Raw genomic sequence first — 18870 nt, forward strand, 5'->3', positions numbered from 1 at the left:
GGAAGCCCTGTGTTATGATTTAATGTGCCATTACATTTCATCTCAGTGATGGTATACATGTAGATGTTTGTATTAAAATGCAGCAGAAACTGCAACATTGGGTAGGGAAAAAAGTTGTACTTGTTAAAGATGAGCTCTTGGCAAAGCCATACAGTTAACGGAGATACCAATCATTTATCTTGTGGGAATTAAAGATGATGAATTACTGCTAGTTGCTGCTTTGTTTGGTTTTTTTTTTTTTTTTTGACCTGAAAGATCAAACAGGAATTGATTCATTCCACAGTGAGAGTTATGAAGTCTGAAAACCTTTGATTGCTTCCTTATGGGCCTGCACAGTCATGCTCTGGACATCCAGCTTTGCCAGTTTTGTAACTGTCTGCTGCCTTGCCTCCTCAAACTGAGATGCTAGTAAATGTTCATCTTCAACCCAAATGCAAATCAGTAGATTGTTCAAGCTGATCATACATCCAGGCTTTTTAATTGCATTTTTAGTGTCATAGCTGACAGTTATTTAACTTTCTTTTTAACTAATTTTTTGCCCCAGATCGTGGCTGAAAGGTGCCAGACTACTGTTTTTTCACACTTCAATACTTGAATGCTAGATTATTTTCAGGTTTTCATTAATTAATTTTCTTTCTGAAAAGGGGAAACGAAAATATATTTTAATGTGAAATCTCAAGTTAAATGTTAAAAATGCTTTAAGTTTTTTCCACTTGTTAAAAAGGTTCTAAAGACACAAGGTTTCCCCCAGAAAACTTGCTAAGCCTGGTTGGGTGCTGGGGCAGTCATTCATCCGGCAGCCTGTCGTGTGTTTTTAAGTTAAGAAAATGTTTAAAGTTGATGGGAAATTTGAAAATATCACTTAATCATTTTACTGCTACTGAAAGATTCGAAGATTAACACCAACTATAAGGTCTTAAAAATGCAAACATTTTAAAAAGGCTTAAATAAATAAGCAGTAGTTAGCCTGGTGGGTGCACAAGTAAAGCCAGGTGGCCCGCCAGGCTTAGTATAGCTGTTTAAAAAACACTAATGACGTTTTTCTCTCTTCTTTTTTGCAGTGCCAGAGCATACCTGGTCAAGACAAAGACCTTAATCAAAACCACAGCCCCCTACTCCCCTTCCCCATCCATACACCCACCCACACACACAAAGTCCCCAGCAATGCCAAGGGGGGCTGATCAGCCTGCTGCCTGCTCTGACAAGCTCTGCCTCCTCACCTCACACCCTTGAGGCTGCGCTAAACCAAGCTTTGACCGCTGACCTCCCCGTTGTCACCCTGGGAACCAAAGGTCGCCTGTTCTCCACCGAAGTCGGGGAAGCCCTCCTGTCCAGCCAGGAGCTGCAGCCACCAGTGGCACTCAAAGGTAAACTGTGAAAAGCAAAAGGAGCTTCTACGTTTTCCTATGGCGACACCAGGCTTTATAAACGCACTGTTTGCCATGGATATCAGTCCTGAGGAGGGCCTGTAAACAAATGTTCACTTAGATGGATCTGAATGTGGTGGAGGGGTCCTTTTGCTTAAACTCACTAAACACTTTTATTATGATTCAATTTTGAAGAATTAGTATAAGAGAAACATAATGTAAGGGAAATAATTAACCATTTGAGTGAGCATCCTGTTGCATCAAAGGAATATGTTCTTTTGATTGTATGTGCAATAATGTCTACCTGACTCATTTTTACAACTATTCAATTACATAAATATGTTTATATTCTATTACACCCTCAATAAAAATCAATAAATTAGCTTTTATTGATTTGAGCATTTAGGAATACATGGATAGGTGTTCTAGTTGACGCCAATATACGTTTTGTGATGATTATGAAGAAAAAAACACTTGATTTGCAGAGATCCTTAATTCATCAAAAGTGAAAACACATTATAAGTCATAAAATCTGACTAAAGATAACTGTAAATGTAGGTAGGGCTGAAATGATTAAAATGCAGTATAATGTCTGTCTTATGCAAAAAAGAAACTTATTTTTCTTGTCTTTTTTTATGTTTTTCTAACGTTGTGTAAAATCTTTAGTGGGTGAATGAAAAATCTGCAGAATATGCATGTTTTTAAAAAATCTGATTAATCGTCAGAACAATGAATTTAGTAAGGCAATAGTTACTTACTGCCCTAAATGTTTGTGCATACACTGGCTACTAACATACTGCAAGCTTTTATTCTCTTGAATGTTCTTGACATTAGCGCTCTGCATTACTAGATTCTCATTGAATTGCATTTCAGCTTTAACTATTTCTAAAACCTTTTTCTGTCTCTGTCCCCTTTCAAGCCTGATCCTTTGCTTTCTGTTTCCAGGCATGGCTCCCATTCGGGATTCCGTCAGCCATTCCCCTAATCAAACAGGTGACACAACATTATTGCTTCTTCCTGAACCTTCTGTCTGCATGCCCTTTTTTCCTGTAATGCCCTATGATGATTGTTTGCTTTAAGAAATTGTGAGACTGGGTCTTGACCTGTATTGACGGTGCATTGTGTTCATTGCTTATCGGTGGAATGGAGATAAATGGGAGCAGAAGGGAATGTTGAAGGGCGTAAGGAAAGATCTGGCAAACATAGTAAGATGCGCTGGACAGGGACTATTTTTTAGAAGTGAAGATTGTTTAAAGAAAAAAAAATGGAAAACATTCAGACGTCTGGTTGTGTTTAGCCGACTTGCAGCCAGTCCTGTTGACATGCTACACCAGCTACAAAACTTGTCTTCATTAAACTGTCTTTCTGGTTTAGGAACTTTCTTCACTAACAAAAACAAACAAAATGTCACAATCACCAGTTGAAATCACAATTTTTTGTAAAACAGATCATTGGAAGCTGGTAGAATTACCCTGCAGCCTAAATGTTAACATTATTAGAAATATTTCACTAATATATATTTTTTTCTTACAAATGGAACGAGACAAAATTTTAAATGCCTTCGTAATAAACTACATAAATATTGAAGTGCACTATATTTTCATTCATGGTTTTATTGTAAAGCTTGGCAGAAAGTTGCATCTCGGGTGACAATTTTCATAGAGAATTGTTTGTTTAATTGATAACATGCCTTGCATTATTATTATTTGGCTGTCCCGCCAGGTTTAGGGAAAAGAGAAGGTTAAGAAATCTGACAAGTTCATTACTAGTTAACCAGAGGAACCACATCATTCTGAACACTTCCTGTTTGTACCTGGAGATGGGAGGCTGCATTAGATGCTTTCATTTTGAAATGGCATTACTAACGTTGGTTTTAGTGTCAAACTTTTGTTTCCTGCTATGAGAACCACATACTGATGCAATATGACAGAATTACTACAGTAAATATGCCTCCTGGAGATTTAGGCAGACGCCACAGTGACAGAATGGGTGTTTAATGGTGAAGGGGGGGATAACTGGATGCAGTCTGTGAAATCTAATTTTAGAAACATGCCAGATCTGAATGCTGTTGGTCTTCCATCTTAGATGCCTTCATTTCCTCCCCCTTGCCAACTTCTTTTTCCTCATGCAGTTGGCATCCTTCCTATGCCCTCCAACGGCTCGTCAGCAGCCAGTCGCCTGCCTCACTGAATCTTCTTTAATAGCTTTGGCATGCTTTTGTGTCCTGCTGAGGAGACAAAATGGTGGCAGCTGTGTCCATGCTTACTTTTGGCAGCAATGGCATTCAGAACAGTTGGCAAATTAAAGATTGGACAAAATGGCAAAATATAAGATTGTGAATGAGGAGTTAAATGAAAACCATCTAACGGACTTAATACACCAAACCGTTGTTTGTAGTATTAATGGAGGTCTGTTTCTCTTCTTTCGTGGCGTAATGGACTACTCGTACAGTTGGATGTTGTCTATAGTTGTTTTGGGATGAAGTGGCGTCAGTGAGAGATCAGTCGCAGAGTTTGTAAGATGATTAAACAATTCTTATTAATGTAATAACTGAAGCCTGGGAAGCAATGTTTGTTAATCAACATTACCAAAATGTTGGTAATGTATAGTAGCACTGTAGCTTTTACAGAGCTACTATTACAATACTATTTTAATATTGTTTTAAATTAAAACACTGAACCAGGGGTCTGCAACCAGAGACTTTAGGCTCTTGATGACTTTGTCTTTAAATTGCTAACTCATTTTAAATATAACTATAATATCTGCAGGTTTTAGCAGATTTTCATTATGGTACTAAAAATACCAGTAACTAATTTTTAGATAATTTTTTCTTTAAAGCACCATTTTAAAATGTACTCATTCAAAAGTTTTTTTTCCCTCTAAAACCTGAAAATAGAAGTAAATTTTTAAGTTTTCAATAACAAATTTTCTATATAAAAAAAAAATCACAAGTTGCCCCCCCCCCCCCCCCCCCTGAAAAAAAGATCACTTGACATTTACAGCCCCTAAACCAGTTTATTTAACTGGGCTGAGAGCAAAAATTACTCTTTGGATTGTAATGGTTGAAGATCCCTGCTTGGGACATTAGGAGATCTAACTAGGAATTTATTGAATTATTAAAGTCCCTTCCTGAAAGTATCCAGGTGGAAAGGGGTTCAAATCAACTATTAGTCCTCAGGCTTTTTGGAGAATCTGTAACCACCCTGGAATGGCCCTCCTATAGAGGAGTAAAAGTTTAACTAGACTTCATTTTAGGTCTTTCACGAACCAGTTCTAGCTTCAGGATGGATAGTTTTGCATTTTTTGCAGCTGCTTCTACGCTCAAATCTCAACAGCGTCCTATCCTGTTCTCCGCAGGTTTGGAGCATCCTGGCTTGGATTCCCAGTATGAGCCTTCCTCCTGGTCCTCTGGCTCCCCGTGCAGCAGTGATGGTAACAGCAACTGGAGCAAAGTCCTAGGTGACGGGAGTTCCGACAAATCCAATAACACTTGTTCACCCAACTCCTCTGTCTGGCCTCCCTCCTCCTCTTCATTTTCTTGCTCCTCATCCTCCTCTGGCTGTGGTTCAGGGTCCGATCCGGAGTTGGCATCAGAATGCATGGATGCAGATTCTAACTCTTCAGTCGGTTCAGAGAAGAACCTCGGCCTTGCTGCAACTACAGTGATGATGATGTCAGCCAACACTTCTTCCTCCGTGTCCTCAACAGCTTCTTCCCCCTCCTCCCTGACATCCACCATGATGGTTGGTGTCGGCGTGAACGGAGACAGCAACATTTGTCAGGTTGGAGGCATCGGAACCTTAAGCAACGCAAATAATGAAAACAATATCACCGGATCCTCACACTACTCCATGGCTGGGTCCAGCAGTATTGGCAGCAATAATATGAGTAACCACAACAACAAGCTATTTGGCGGTAGTGGTGTATGGGGCTCCCAGTCAGGCAGCAACATGAACACAATTGGTGGAAGCAACTCTTATATAAATGGAGGGTCAAACCCAAACATTTTAAACCCAAATGCCAACCACGGTGCCTGGCCACAGAATACAACCCCAAATCCGGTGTGCCAGGGCCAAAGGCCTCCACCGGCTCAGGGGATGACTTCCAAACTGGGTGTAGTTCCTCACCAGGGGCCCATAATGGCCTGGGGGGGCATGGCAGCTCCAGACAGCAGCAGTATGATGGAAGACACTGAGGTGAATAATGGTACATCGAGCAGCAAGGTGTTAGGAGGCAGCAACAGTGGCAATGGTGGTCTGCTGCCTAGCAACCTTAACACTGAACCCAATGGACCAAATAACACTATCATGATGAATACTACTACTACTACTAACGCCACAGTGACCTCTAGTCCACCAGACTCTACCGCCTCACACCTGCTCAGCGGGGAGCGTTCCTGGGGCTCCATTGGAGGAGGAAATGGGGGGGCACTGGCCAATGGGAGCCCTTCATTAGCTCCCCAGCACCCTCAAGGAGAATCAGGGGGTACTGGGGCTTTTGGTACGCCTTGGGGCGCAGCTACCTACCCTGTAGACAAAAGCCCTCTTAATTTAGACACTGTGAACTCCCAGAACTCCTCTATTGCTGCTTTTAAGAGTAATAATAACCACAATAACACTGGGGCCCCACGGTTGGACCAAGGGCCCACCAACACCCCGAACCAGCCTCAAAGTAACTTGTCCTGGAGCATTGGCCCTAATCAAATCCCAGGCTCTACAGGCCAAGCTCCTGGAAGTGGAAACCAAACTACTGTGGGCCCTCCTGCAGGGATCCCTCGCCCATGGGGGAGCAGCGCATCCTCCTCTTCCTCGTCGTCGTCATCGTCTTCTTCCACCTCTAACAGCAAAATGTCAAACGGAGAATGGGGATCGGCGACGACTGGTAACAGTTCAGAAGCAGGAATTCAGAAAGGAAGTTCTACCAACAATGGGTGGAAGAGCCTCGAGGATGACGCTATGGGTATGGGAGGAGCAGGAGCAGGCGGTGGTAGTCAGGGCCTGGGAGGTGTCACTGGAGGCTGGGGCCGCTCCGGAGGAAGCGAAGGAAGTTGTGAAAGCGCCGGAGGTCAATCCAGCTCAGACAGAGACGTCAACCAGTCTAAAGGAGGAAACCGCAGGAAAGGCGACCATACCCCGTCGATGACGCCAGCCATAACCCGGGCCGATGTGGACCCGAGGGTTCTGTCCAACACTGGATGGGGACAAACGCCCATACGGCAGAACACCGCTTGGGACGTCAATTCTCCTACGGTCAATCAGGGTCCTAAAGGGGATGAAAGAAAGCAGAGCAGCAGGGGTTCCAGCTGGGGCACAGCAACAACGGCAGCTCCCTCCCAGACCTCTGGAGGTAGGAGCTGGTCCTTAATATTCAACATAAACCTACTGCTCCTACTATAAAACCATTGAGACGGAAAGTTGATCATTGTGTCTTGGATGTTCTTGCAGGTTGGGGGGTTGGGCCAAGCAGCTCAGGCCCTGATGGTGGAGGCTCTGGTTGGGGAGAGCAGAAACAAACATCAGGTTGGGACAGTAAAGGAGGAGGTGGCTGGGATGATGGATCCAGTTACAAGGGTGGTAACAGCAGCAACACCTGGAACAACAACGTTAAAGACGACAGGTAAGCATTGCCCAACTTTCCAGCTGTATACAAGCAGGGGTTGCTGATCATGATTTTAAGAAGTTATTTTGAGAGTTTCTTTTTTTTACTTTTTAATGGTTTAACGAGGTCATAGTAAACCGGAAAGTTGAAAATTTTGCTTTGCAACTCTCACTTTTCGAATACCTCTTGCTGTTGCTCAGCTGGCTGAAAGAAAAAATGAACGGCAACCATCATTCATAGGTGTGTGATTAGAATATCGGTTAACCAGACTTATTAACCAGCTGATATCAGCTTGTTACAAGAATTAAATTGGGGTCTCATACCAGAATATTTGTTCAGCGTGTATTATAATGCATCTGTAACAGTACTTTATCTATGTGATTTTAGAAGTAGAGCCAATTGTTGCTTCTTTTTTTAATTAAAAACTTTTAGATCCTGGTATTCCTTCATATTAGTAATCACTTTTTCCCTCCGAATGTTCTCTCAACCATACTTATCAATAACAATTTTATTATATTTTTTGTTTTTCAGTGTGTATTTATAATTTACCAACCTTTTTTTCCCCCTTTAGGTCAATGACATGGACTAATACACCCAAAACGCAGCAGGGATGGGGATCCAACAGTGGAAACGGTAGTGAAGGATGGGGTAGCGGTGTCGATGGCACCAGAACAGGAGTCAGCAACCACTGGGGGGAACCTCAGAAGGGCGCTGGCTCAGTGGGGTGGGACAGCGACAGCGACCGCTCTGGCTCCGGATGTTGGAGCGAGCCGAGCCGGACCACCAGCAGCAGCAGTACCTGGGTAGGCAGTGGAGGATTGAATACTCCTGACCAGAGCACTCCAAACCCCAGCTCCAACTGGGGAGACCCGGTCCACAAGCCCAACCAAGGCTGGGGTGAGCCAGGGAAGAACAACCATGGAGCTCAGAACTGGGGGGAAGCCAACACTAAACCTTCTAACGAATGGAGTAAAGGTCCTGAATCCAGCACGTCCAGGGGCAACCAGGGTTCCAGCAAACCCACAGGTGGGGATCAAGAGGGTTTGTCGTTGCTAGAATTGATCATAGCTGAACTGAATGCGTTTATAGTGAAATGTTTTGAGAGGAATAAACAAGCTAATGCCAGGGTTTTGTTATTCCAGGCTGGCTTGGTGGCCCAATGCCTGCTGTAGGCCAGAAGGAGAACGTTGCAACTGGATGGGAGGAACCTTCTCCGGAGTCCATCCGTCGGAGGATGGAGATCGATGACGGAACTGCAGCCTGGGGAGATCCTGGTAACAACCAATTCAAATACAAATCTCTTTAAAGAGACTGATTTAAAAAAAATAGGCCTTACATTAAACCATTAAAGGCAACTAACAGCTGAGCACTTAAGTATGAATGAAAATCTTTTTTTATTGCAAAGTGACAGACAAATGAAGTTTTCAGATTTGCACAAGGTTTAAGGCTGTATGTTAGTAGCATATTTGTATTCAAAGAATTATTCAGCTGAGTAGGCTCATTGAAAAAAAAATATCCAAAATGTCCTTGCATATTTGTGCCTGAAAAATAAAAACATACTATTTATAAAAATATTGGAAACTTTTCACAGGTAAATACAATGGAGGGGCTGTCAACATGTGGAACAGGACCACTCAGTCAGATCCGGAGCCCATGGCCCCACCCTCTCAGAATAAACCCCACCCAGCACACTGCTCAATGCCGCCGCCTGTGCAGCACGTCAACCAGGACAAAACCTCCACTTCAAGTAGGTTGCAAACATATTAACACGCACATATGAATGGCCTTTTTCACTATTGTATTTAAATTTCTGTTGATGCAATAAAGAGGACAACTCTTGACAGGCTGACATTTCATTACAGAGAGTGAAGGGATAAATCCAAAACATGACAGATATTTCTGTTTTTACATGATATATAAGAAAACGGCATAAAAGTTGTCATTTTTAAGAAATGAAAATATTAAGATTTACAGTTTGATTGCACCCACAGGAAAACAACTATAACTTTGGGAGAACAATTTATTTTGGTATCGTGTTTGTATTTCATTATAATTCATGTGAAGCACTTTGAATTGCCTTGTTACTGAAAATAAATAAATAAAATTACCTTACCTAGTATATGTAAGTTATGGAACTTGGGATATATTCTTAAATTGTATGAAGTAATCTCAAAGCAGATCATGCATGCAAGTTTCAACTTTTAGGTAAATATATCACATTAAGTGAGCAGTTATTTATCAAATTCTGACTTAAAATGTGTTATTTGTGCGGATGCTCACAAATAACACGTGCATATTTTTCAGAGCTACATGGGCAAAAACTGAGCCAGTAAAACCCTTTCTCAGTCCTCTTACTGTGTTGCCTGCGCTGAGAGCTTTTTCCAAAAGCTAGTTGAGTCATCCCTCTGGAATGCCAAGAGCATCGCTTTTTTTTCTTTTTCTCATTCACCTCTTCTTTTTTCTTTCTTTTGTTTTTTGTTCACCCAGCAATTCTGCACATACACTTTTGTTAAGTTGAAGTAGAAAAGAGCAAGAGAGAACATGAATGGCAAAGGAGGAGGTCTTCTGCGTTGGTAATGGGAACGTTTTCAGTGTAAGGCAGCTATTCTGCAGAAAGGGCCTGAGAAAGAGAAATGCACAAATAGGGTGTTCAGATGTCCTTGTGCAGTGAACCAACTACAACAACCTCAGTGTTTTGCACATATTCATTTATCATGTTTTTCATAAACATTAAGATATTTTTGCATGATAGGAATAGAGCCTCACAATGTTTTGCACAATTTCAAAGAGAAAAAAATTCTACTTCTTAGAAATAAAATGGTAGATGCTAACAACCTTATGATGTGAGGATGCTTCTTTTTTTTTTACCCAGATGTTTAAAGTTACTAAAAGCTACAAAATACATTTGGAGGACTGTTTACAGGATGTCTGCACATCCTTAAAAAGTCTGAAGTTAGTGTACATACAATGAAGGCCTTAAAAAGTCCTACATGAATTTTAAAAAATAAGTTGGGTTTATATATATTAATTACAGATCTTAAGTGTTGTCTTGGTAGGACTATTTAATGTTGCATAGTCTGTTTTTTTTTCTTGTGGGACTTTTATGTCAGGCAAAAGCTTTAGTTACATGCAGACATCTTCATTACACCCTGTGACTCACTGCTAACCTACTCTAGCTAGCTAGCTTTTTTTGTGTTCATCATTGGAAAGTGCACATTTATCAGCAGTTGACTGGACAAAGTTTGTACATGTTTTTGGAGACAATAGGTTTTAAATTCCATTCACAATGGTGTCAAAGGTATTACATTTGAGTTGGTGACAGCTGCTGAAACTCTGGTTTAAATGGACTCTAATCTAACAACCACCTCTAATTCTGACTGATGTTAAATTGAGTTATTTTGTAATAAATTGAAAGGTTAACGATCTAAATAGCAGATTTTGACTTGGACATTTTGGTGTTCTGCTACAAGGCGTGCATATTGGGTCTGCATAATCGTAAATTGCACTATCCCAACACAATATGCATGTCACATTGCCGATGAGCCGGACATTTTTTTGGATTTTATAAACATTAATTGGAATGTTTGTATCACGAAACATTGTATGTTGTGACAAAATGTATCACGATAAATGATAAGCAATATAATACCCACCTCTAGTGTCCTTCAATATCAAGATTTGCCCTTAATGAATGTTGGCTTATGCAAGTTTACAACTCTATGCACATTTACTGGAGGGCCTTTGAAACCTCTGGGTACCCCGTGGTCAGTCCTATTTTTATAAGAAGCTATCCCTGGCATTCCCCCCAAACTCCTCCTGTGGAAAGAGAAAGCTGCAGGTCTGTGGGGTCAGCTGTAACAAGAGCCTTTTGAACCCGTTTCTCACTATATAAAGGCTAAACATCTAAATAAACACTTGCTTAATCAAACTGGCATTGGCGTAACCCTTTCTTAGTTAAAGCAGACTAAAAAAGCTGTCTAAACACCAGAGGTTTGACTGATTGCAGAAGCTCCCTGTGTTTAAGAAAAGAGAAATGCTTCCGAATGCCAACTATGTCTCAACTACTGAAGAGGACACTTTAGAAATTTCACAGCGGCTCATATGGTGTTCTCCACTTCTGCAGGTTGGGGGGAACCCTACTCTCAGCAGAAGGAGTCTTCCTCATGGGGGGAACCTTCAGCTGGTCCACCTGTGACGGTGGACAACGGGACATCTGCCTGGGGGAAGCCCATGGACACCAGCGCTAGCTGGGATGAACCCAACAAGGACGTCAGAGAATCTGGGTCAGGATGGGGCAATCAGCACAAGTCCGGTAGGTGGACGGCAGATTTTCACCTCACATATGTACCGTACTGCCTATTTTTGTTTTCTTGTCGTTACATCTTTTCTTAATATTTGCAGGTCCCAAGCCTATGGAGACATGGGGTAGTGAGGACGTGTCCATGAGCAACAGCTGGGACCAGGAAGAGGAGGTAGAGATTGGGATGTGGACCAACAACCAACAGGACAACCGGTCTCATGACCAGAACACGTGGAACTACAAGCAAAAAGGCCCCAACAAGGTCTGTCGAATTACACACACAATTATATTAAAAAAGGCAGAAATACTTACATTTTTTTCCCCCTTTTTTGTTGACAAACTAAGAGTCTCTATTGCTTTTTTTAAATCTGTGTTTCAGATGAACAAACCAGTCAACAAGCAGGACGATCCTTGGAAACCTTTTATCACCCAGTTCAACAGCATGTCTTTCTCTGTAAGCTTCATCCTGTTCTGTTCAAAGTTCAGTTTCTGTTTGAATGTTTCAATAATCTCACATCATTAGTACAACTTGGACACTGAAGAGATGAGTGGAAAAACATGCTTAAAATATAGGTATATTTTTAAGAACTTTAAAAAATGAAATTGATTTCAGTAATTCAATATATACAAAAAATATACATACACAAATATACAGCCCAGAGATATCATGGTCTGCACACAATGAAGCTAGTTGTTCAGATTGTTGCATTTTCAGCATATAAATGGAAAGTTTTGTGGAAAGAAAAAACTGGTAGAATAAGTTTTACAAACTTATTCTGTCTTGATGGGAATGTGAAGAAAACGCCAATTTAGAAGTTTGTAGATTTCATTGCTTTAAGAGCCACAGACACACGTATACAGCAGCTGCTGCATTCCTGGACCAGAGACGATGTCAGAAGTTACCTGTCGCTAAAGAGATAAAGGACTCTTAATTTCATCATTTTAGATTAAATTTAAACTTTGCACATCATTTGGAAATCAAGGTCTGAGTCTGGAAGCAGAGTGGAGAGGCTCAACTTTTTTATGTAGGAAATTGAAAGATTTTCAGTGATATTTTCAATAGGAGATGCACTTGTACAAACAAAACTGGCTTTTGGTGTTTATTTATGTTAAGTTTTTCTGCCTGCCAAATGCTTTCTGTGTATAAATTCTTGATTATATTCCTCAAACGATGTGGGTTAAATCTAAATCTTCTTGCCTTTGCAGAGGGACTCTCCTGATGAGTCCATGAAACCAGGATCAGGCATGGGGACGGACAAACGTATGGACATGAGCAGCATGGGGGACTACAACGGCGTCATGGGGAAGAACACAGTTTCTCGACACCAGTATCACAAGGACTCTGTCGTAGATCGTCCTTACTTTGAGAAGGTACGCAGCTTCAGTTATGAAGCCTTTAGAGGGGGGGGATGTCTGGTTAGCTGTTGCTTTTTTTGCACTCTTCTGCCCCTAAGTGGTTGTTCTGGCACATTGCATGTCTGCACTGTTTTTTTATTTTTTAATGTTATCAGTTTGAACTCTTCTCAGTTGCTGCGCAGCATTACTTGTAGTTTTGTCACGAATTTGACTTGATAAATGGCCTCTCATAAGGAGTTTGACAAGATTGCTGCGAGGTTCATGCTTTTCTTTTTAGTTTAAATTTTCAGGTCTGTTTTCTATTGTGCTTCGACTCGATCCTAAATCTGTTTTTGCTTCGCTGCACTTTTCTCTCGCACCCTAGAGTCCAGAATTTTCTCTTTCACCCTCCTCGTTATGCAAAATTAATTACTGTCTCTTTTCTTCCCTTCCCTCTCTGTGCTTATTTGGCTGCTGACATGCTTCCTGTCCCTCTGTGCTTGCTGTCCATGTGCCGTGCGCGCTGGGCCTTTATTTCTGCAGCTTTCCGCTTATGATAGCCCTGCTTCTGATGAGCTCTCCTCCAATCAAAGCATGAGCCTTTCCCCTTGCAATTCTGCTCAGCCTATCCCCCGTTTCAACTCCGGGCCATCCCCTTCCCACTCTAGTTCTGGGGCTGCTCCGCAGGTGAGTGTGGAAGGATGATGAGTACTTGTTTGTTTTTTGTTTTTTTATTTTGAGCTTTCAGATTTGTTCTTCACATTACATGGCTGGCGTTGTGGCTTACTTTCCACTAAATTCCTGACATTTATTAAATCTTAGACCTTAAACTGTTAAACTGGTTGTTTTTCTTGTTACATTTTGGTTGTTTAAATAACTTTATGTAAAATGGTTTATTTTTTCCTTTTTTTTGTTTCTTTTTCCTCCTCAGAATGTAAACCCCATGTTGGGTGGCAGCAGCGTAGCACAGGGCCGAGGAGGCCCCCAGTCCCAACCCCCACCTCAACCCAATCTTCGCAACCAAGTGCCTCCAACCATCCTTCCCTCTCAGGTAGAACAAACTAACAATGCAGTAATTGTATTATAATCATGCGGCATTCAGCAACTGTTAACAATTTGTTTTTGTTTTTTGAAACTCTTGGACTCTTTAAACCTGCCAGAAATTTGTACTTTTCTATCTTTTATTTTCGGAAAGCAAGTAAAAAAAAGAAACAGAAGAAACTTGTTGAATTTTTTTAATTACATGAAGGTCTTGTGTAAATCTCCTGTTTGTGTCTTTTAGCTAATGCTTGAAATATCTGCAAGAAATTAGAAAAATGCGATGCCAGAATTCCCCATTCATTTGATAGAAAAGATTTGGTTCAAGATGGAAAACCTGACATTTTTACAGTTTTGAGGGAGAAGCCAAAACAATCACAATTTTTATTTTAACAAGCTTTGACTAGACCATAGATTGCAGCTTTTAGTGTTTGGCTCATTCTGATTGCAGTATCAAAAAGTGTATAAAAGAGTAAAATCCAGTCCAGACTCGAGTATAAAAACCTTAAATTATCAATTTTAGTCATAATTTTTTTTTTAGTTTTTCTTTTATTTTTGGCAGAAGAACAAATTCTCATTTTCAACTATGACCGTCTGTTGGCATACGACTAATAAGCTCCCATTCATCTTTATTGTATATATTGATATTGATAGTTTTCATTATAATTTATTTACTTGTTTATTTACTATTATTGGAGTTTTGTGACAACATTTTGCTCAGTATGTACATTTCAAATGTAACGTTAAATAACACGTCTATAAGTTCTGCTAGCTGATTGCAGTATGAAAAATTACCTTTATTCACCTAATTTTACGTTTATTTTTCTGTCTCCAAAATGCACTCCAGATTATACCGTTTTATTGTAGCTAATTTCCATCTAAATATATTCGTTGATATGGTCAAGATAACATTGCAAAACCAGAAGAACTACTGGCTTTGTTTACTTAAATTGCGTCTCAAATAAAGACAATGCATCCAGTCAGAGCTTAATTCAGCAAATGGAGTCACAAGCTAGGTGGCGCTTTACAAGCCACTTCACTTTGAGGAAGAACATCATGGTGTTTTTCTGTCTCATTTCGTCTTTCAAAGATGCCAGATATTAACTTAAACCTGCATCCTTCTCTGTTGGTCCAGGTCCCTCCCTCTCTGCTGAAGTACCCAGGAGCTAACGGTGGTTTGAACCCTCTCTTTGGTCAGCAGGTGGCTGTGCTCAACCAACTCTCCCAGCTCAACCAGCTGACACAGCTCAACCAGATCAGCCAGTTACAAGTATGAAATCAGAGGCTTGCATAGACCCCGCTTGGTTAAAATGCACAAACTGTCATTAAAGGGTCGGTGTGATTCTTGTTCTGGGTTTTGACTCTGTCGTCTGTCTGCAGCGTCTTCTCTTTCAGCAACAGCAAAAGGTTCAAAGTCAGAGGGCCATGCCCATGGGTCGTCAGACTGAACAGGTGAGTTGGTCCAACATGTTTTCTAATTTCAAGCCAACTTCCACCAGATGCAGGTAAAATGTCTTAAAGTTGCTTCCTTCCTCCTTCTCTCCACAGACACGTCCCATTGGTTCGTCTCCATCAATGATGCAGCCTCCACGGCAACTCAAACCGTACCCCGACAACTACTTGTCCCAAAACACCCCAGACCTGCAGAAGGACACTTCCTCCATCGGGTCCTTCGGCAACTTCTCCTTTGGTATGTCGATTCCTAGTCAATCATCTAAATCACCAGACAGAGTTTCTCAGATTTCAAATGGGGTTGCCATATTTTTATTTGTGGTTTACTGAAGTATGGGTGAAGAAGGAAGGGAAGCCATAAGAAATCTTACTTGTTGTTGGTAACAAGATATGAAAACTGATGTTCAGATGCTAAGTAATCTTAATCTCATCTAACTGAGCTTGAGCTTTATTAGCAGGGTTCTCTTAGTGTATCATAAGCCTGGCGGGGCTCCCACCAGGGGAAGCGTCATTTATTTTAGATAGGGTTTTAGATGGATTAAGCTACGTTTATAGTTGCTGCACGGTGGGCCGCTGGTGGACTTACCACTGTGCTGAGCAAGTTTCCAGAGGGAAACCTTGTTTTAGCAAAGAGAAGTGGGCAAAAATATTCCGAAAGACTCAGTTGTAGAGACTGAATGTTCTGCAAAGATTCGACTCAGATTGACTGAAACAAATTCATTCCACATTTCAGTTCAGCAGTGAGGTTTGTGGTTGTGACGTGAAATATGTGAAGAAGTTAAAATGGTGTGAATACTTTTCATTATGTTGATGGTACTCTTGCTGTTCCTGACCTCTGTCTCCGTCTCTTGCCATCAGGCTTGAACTCTAACCAGAATGTAACCCTTGACATGGGTGTTGGGGGTGGAAGCAGCAGTGGCGGAGGAGCTGTGAACTACAAAGAGCTGCCCCAGTCCAGACTGAAGAAACTTTGGGCTGCTGACCCCTTGGAGCAGAACAGCAAACCTGGTACGTGACTCCTTAAGTGCATTTAGTAACGGCACATTGAAAAACCGCTGTCTGCTTGTAGACTTGTTTGCGTCTCTAAGCCTGAGATTTCATCCTACAGGTGCTATGTCGTCTGGACTCCGTCTGGACGACTCTCCTTTCTATGATTTCCTGTCTCCCGGCCCGTCTCCCCTGAGTCCTCCTGGTCAATCAATGGGCTCTGTGGGGGATGGCTGGCCACCCCGTGCCAACTCCCCTCCTCCCCATGGAAATACTGTCACCTGGCCCCCAGGTAGAGGCCCCGTCAGCATAGGAAACTTCTTTTTAAATAGTTTCTTTTGAATGACTGCTAATAATTGTGGACGACTATCTGCAGAGTTTCGGCCCGGGGAGCCTTGGAAAGGTTACCCCAACATCGACCCTGAGACTGACCCTTATGTGACCCCTGGTAGTGTCATCAACAACTTTTCCATCAACACCGTCCGCGACACAGACCTCCTCAGGGACAGGAACAACGGTAGGCCACACCAAACGTCTTTAAAATGTTGCCCATCTTACTTCCATGCTTCAAATGTGAAGATGTGATTGTACGTTTTGTAAATAAGGGTACTCGGAGGAGTCAAGTCAACCAATAAATTGGCCTCTATTTTCTTAACCTTGAGAGATCGGAGACCGACCGATACTTGAGAAACTGACCTTATCTACCGCTGCAAAGGTCTGAAAATGAGCCACTATCCCCTTTTTTCTCTGCTGTGAAAGAGGACTGACTGACTGACCCGCCCACCAGGTCACATCTGCACCTACACGGTTAACAAAAGTCATCCCACTGTTGCCAATTTAGCGACTTTGTAGACAAGAAAAATGGTATCCACCAAAATCGGAATTGGCAAATCAGGTTTTTCATTAAAGATTGGTGATTCACCAGAAACTCCAAACTTTGCACTCCTTTAAATAGGATTACAGAATAGAAATAACGCCGTTGCTATGGTTTCCCAGGGCCATCCTCATCACTGAACACCACGATGCCTTCTAACAGTGCCTGGTCATCCATTCGTGCCTCCAGCCACAGCGGTTCCCTCACCAGTACAGCACAAAGCACTTCAGGTACGTTTCACACTCAATCTCAGGAATTGAGTGTAAATATACTCTTTCCAAGGATCAGACGTTCGTAGTTCTGCATTTCCTAAATAAAATCAAACTCTGTCTCTCCCTCTTCCTCCCCTTGCAGCTAGACCCAGTGAGTCAAAGTGGTCTCCTGGCAGCGGTTCTGTGTCCAACTCCTCTTTAGCCCATGAGCTTTGGAAGGTCCCCCTGTCTCCTAAGCCGCTGCCAGTAGCAGCCCCCTCCAGACCACCGCCCGGCCTCACTAGCCAGAAGCCCAGCCCCGCCTCCTCCAGCTGGGACGGCTCTGCTCTGAGGCTGGGAGGCTGGAGCTCCTCCGAGTCCAGATACACACCCGGTGAGACAGCATGGATGTTTCTATAATTTTACTATTGGGAGACAGAGTGAGATGTTTCTCTCTCTCTCTATTTTTTTGTTGATATTTTAAATGATGTATTGTCTTTTTATTAATCAGGCTCCAGTTGGGGTGACAGCAGCAGCTCAGGGAGAACCCAGTGGCTTGTTCTGAAAAATCTCACACCTCAGGTACTCAAAGTAGTTTAGATAAATCTGAAAAAAAAACCAACCCAAATTAAATGTTTATTACTATCCAAGTGCTTGATGTTTTAGCTTACGTGCTCATTTTGGGTTCCCAGATTGACGGCTCTACTCTGAGGACCCTGTGCATGCAGCATGGCCCTCTGATCACATTCCACCTCAACCTGCCACATGGTAACGCTGTGGTTTGCTACAGCTCAAAGGATGAAGCCGCCAAGGCCCAGAAGAGCCTGCACATGTAAGAATGAACTAATAACATTTATTTTCACCAACAGACTTTTTATAGAATGTCAATCATACAACTTTTCATATCATTCGCGAACACGTTTCTTTCCATCAGCTTTGACATCGCAAAATATTTATTTCCTTAAACTTTTATACAATTTGCCATTTTGCAACCACAAACTTGAGTTTACTGCATTGAGATATAATGATAGACCTACACAACTTAAAAGTAAAGTACAAAGAAACTTTTTTGTTTTTCTTTTGTGAGCTTTTGTATTTAAGCCCCTTTTTATCTGAAGTAAAAAGGTTCTTAAATGTGCTTGATATTCAAACTGCAAAGTTTTATAATAAATTACAATCCAACGTTAAATTAAAAGCCTAAATTTGGATATCGTTGTTTTCATACGCCTAATAAAAAGACACACACTTTTTTTTTCTTACTGTCTTAAGTTAAATTATACCAAACATTTATTGTTTTAGGTCAGCTATAATTACCAAAATTCTTTCTATTCGCTTAATACCATATATAGATTTCTTTTGTAACTTTTTTTGCGTATTGTGCTTTAACCAATTAATTTGAGCAGGAAGGCAATTTACCTTAATGTGCTTCATTTGGATTGTTCCAATATAATAAATATTGGCTCATTGAATTATTGATCTGTGTAGTTGAAATAAAGCTTGGCTTGTATTTTATACATTAAACAGCATTATTGAAATTGGGAAGGTTTTTAGTTAAATTGGTGTTTTGTTCTTGGATCTGTCCGGTGTGAAGGAAACATTTCAAAACATAAAATGTTGTTATATTTTAGTTTATCTCGTCCTAGATGTAGAATGTAAAACACAATATCATTAACAGTACTAAACATCATACAATGATGAATTGAATTTATCTTTTTTTTTTTAGTTTCT

The 18870-nt window shown here is 41.3% G+C and overlaps 1 protein-coding gene across 3 annotated transcripts in view; it reads left to right on the forward strand.

The window, feature by feature from the left end:
• The window catches only part of LOC114159970 (trinucleotide repeat-containing gene 6A protein), a 36600-nt gene that overhangs the window by 12477 nt on the left and 5253 nt on the right, over positions 1-18870 (forward strand). Inside the window, exons 4-26 of one of the 3 annotated variants that reach the window (XM_028042272.1) lie at positions 1062-1367; positions 2313-2360; positions 4725-6713; positions 6812-6983; positions 7537-7991; positions 8108-8239; positions 8557-8712; positions 11089-11277; positions 11367-11527; positions 11645-11719; positions 12472-12636; positions 13144-13287; positions 13532-13651; positions 14774-14908; positions 15019-15090; positions 15187-15328; positions 15949-16098; positions 16199-16369; positions 16454-16594; positions 17074-17181; positions 17306-17536; positions 17654-17724; positions 17835-17974. In XM_028042272.1, coding sequence (XP_027898073.1) covers positions 2315-2360; positions 4725-6713; positions 6812-6983; positions 7537-7991; positions 8108-8239; positions 8557-8712; positions 11089-11277; positions 11367-11527; positions 11645-11719; positions 12472-12636; positions 13144-13287; positions 13532-13651; positions 14774-14908; positions 15019-15090; positions 15187-15328; positions 15949-16098; positions 16199-16369; positions 16454-16594; positions 17074-17181; positions 17306-17536; positions 17654-17724; positions 17835-17974 — 5165 coding nt within the window. In that variant the 5' untranslated portion in view covers positions 1062-1367; positions 2313-2314. The remainder of the gene's footprint in view (positions 1-1061; positions 1368-2312; positions 2361-4724; positions 6714-6811; positions 6984-7536; positions 7992-8107; positions 8240-8556; positions 8713-11088; positions 11278-11366; positions 11528-11644; positions 11720-12471; positions 12637-13143; positions 13288-13531; positions 13652-14773; positions 14909-15018; positions 15091-15186; positions 15329-15948; positions 16099-16198; positions 16370-16453; positions 16595-17073; positions 17182-17305; positions 17537-17653; positions 17725-17834; positions 17975-18870) is intronic. The other 2 variants (XM_028042273.1, XM_028042275.1) reach the window with 2 other exon arrangements.

Source organism: Xiphophorus couchianus, chromosome 16 (assembly GCF_001444195.1).
Source record: "Xiphophorus couchianus chromosome 16, X_couchianus-1.0, whole genome shotgun sequence".
NCBI classification, from domain to species: Eukaryota; Metazoa; Chordata; class Actinopteri; order Cyprinodontiformes; family Poeciliidae; genus Xiphophorus; species Xiphophorus couchianus.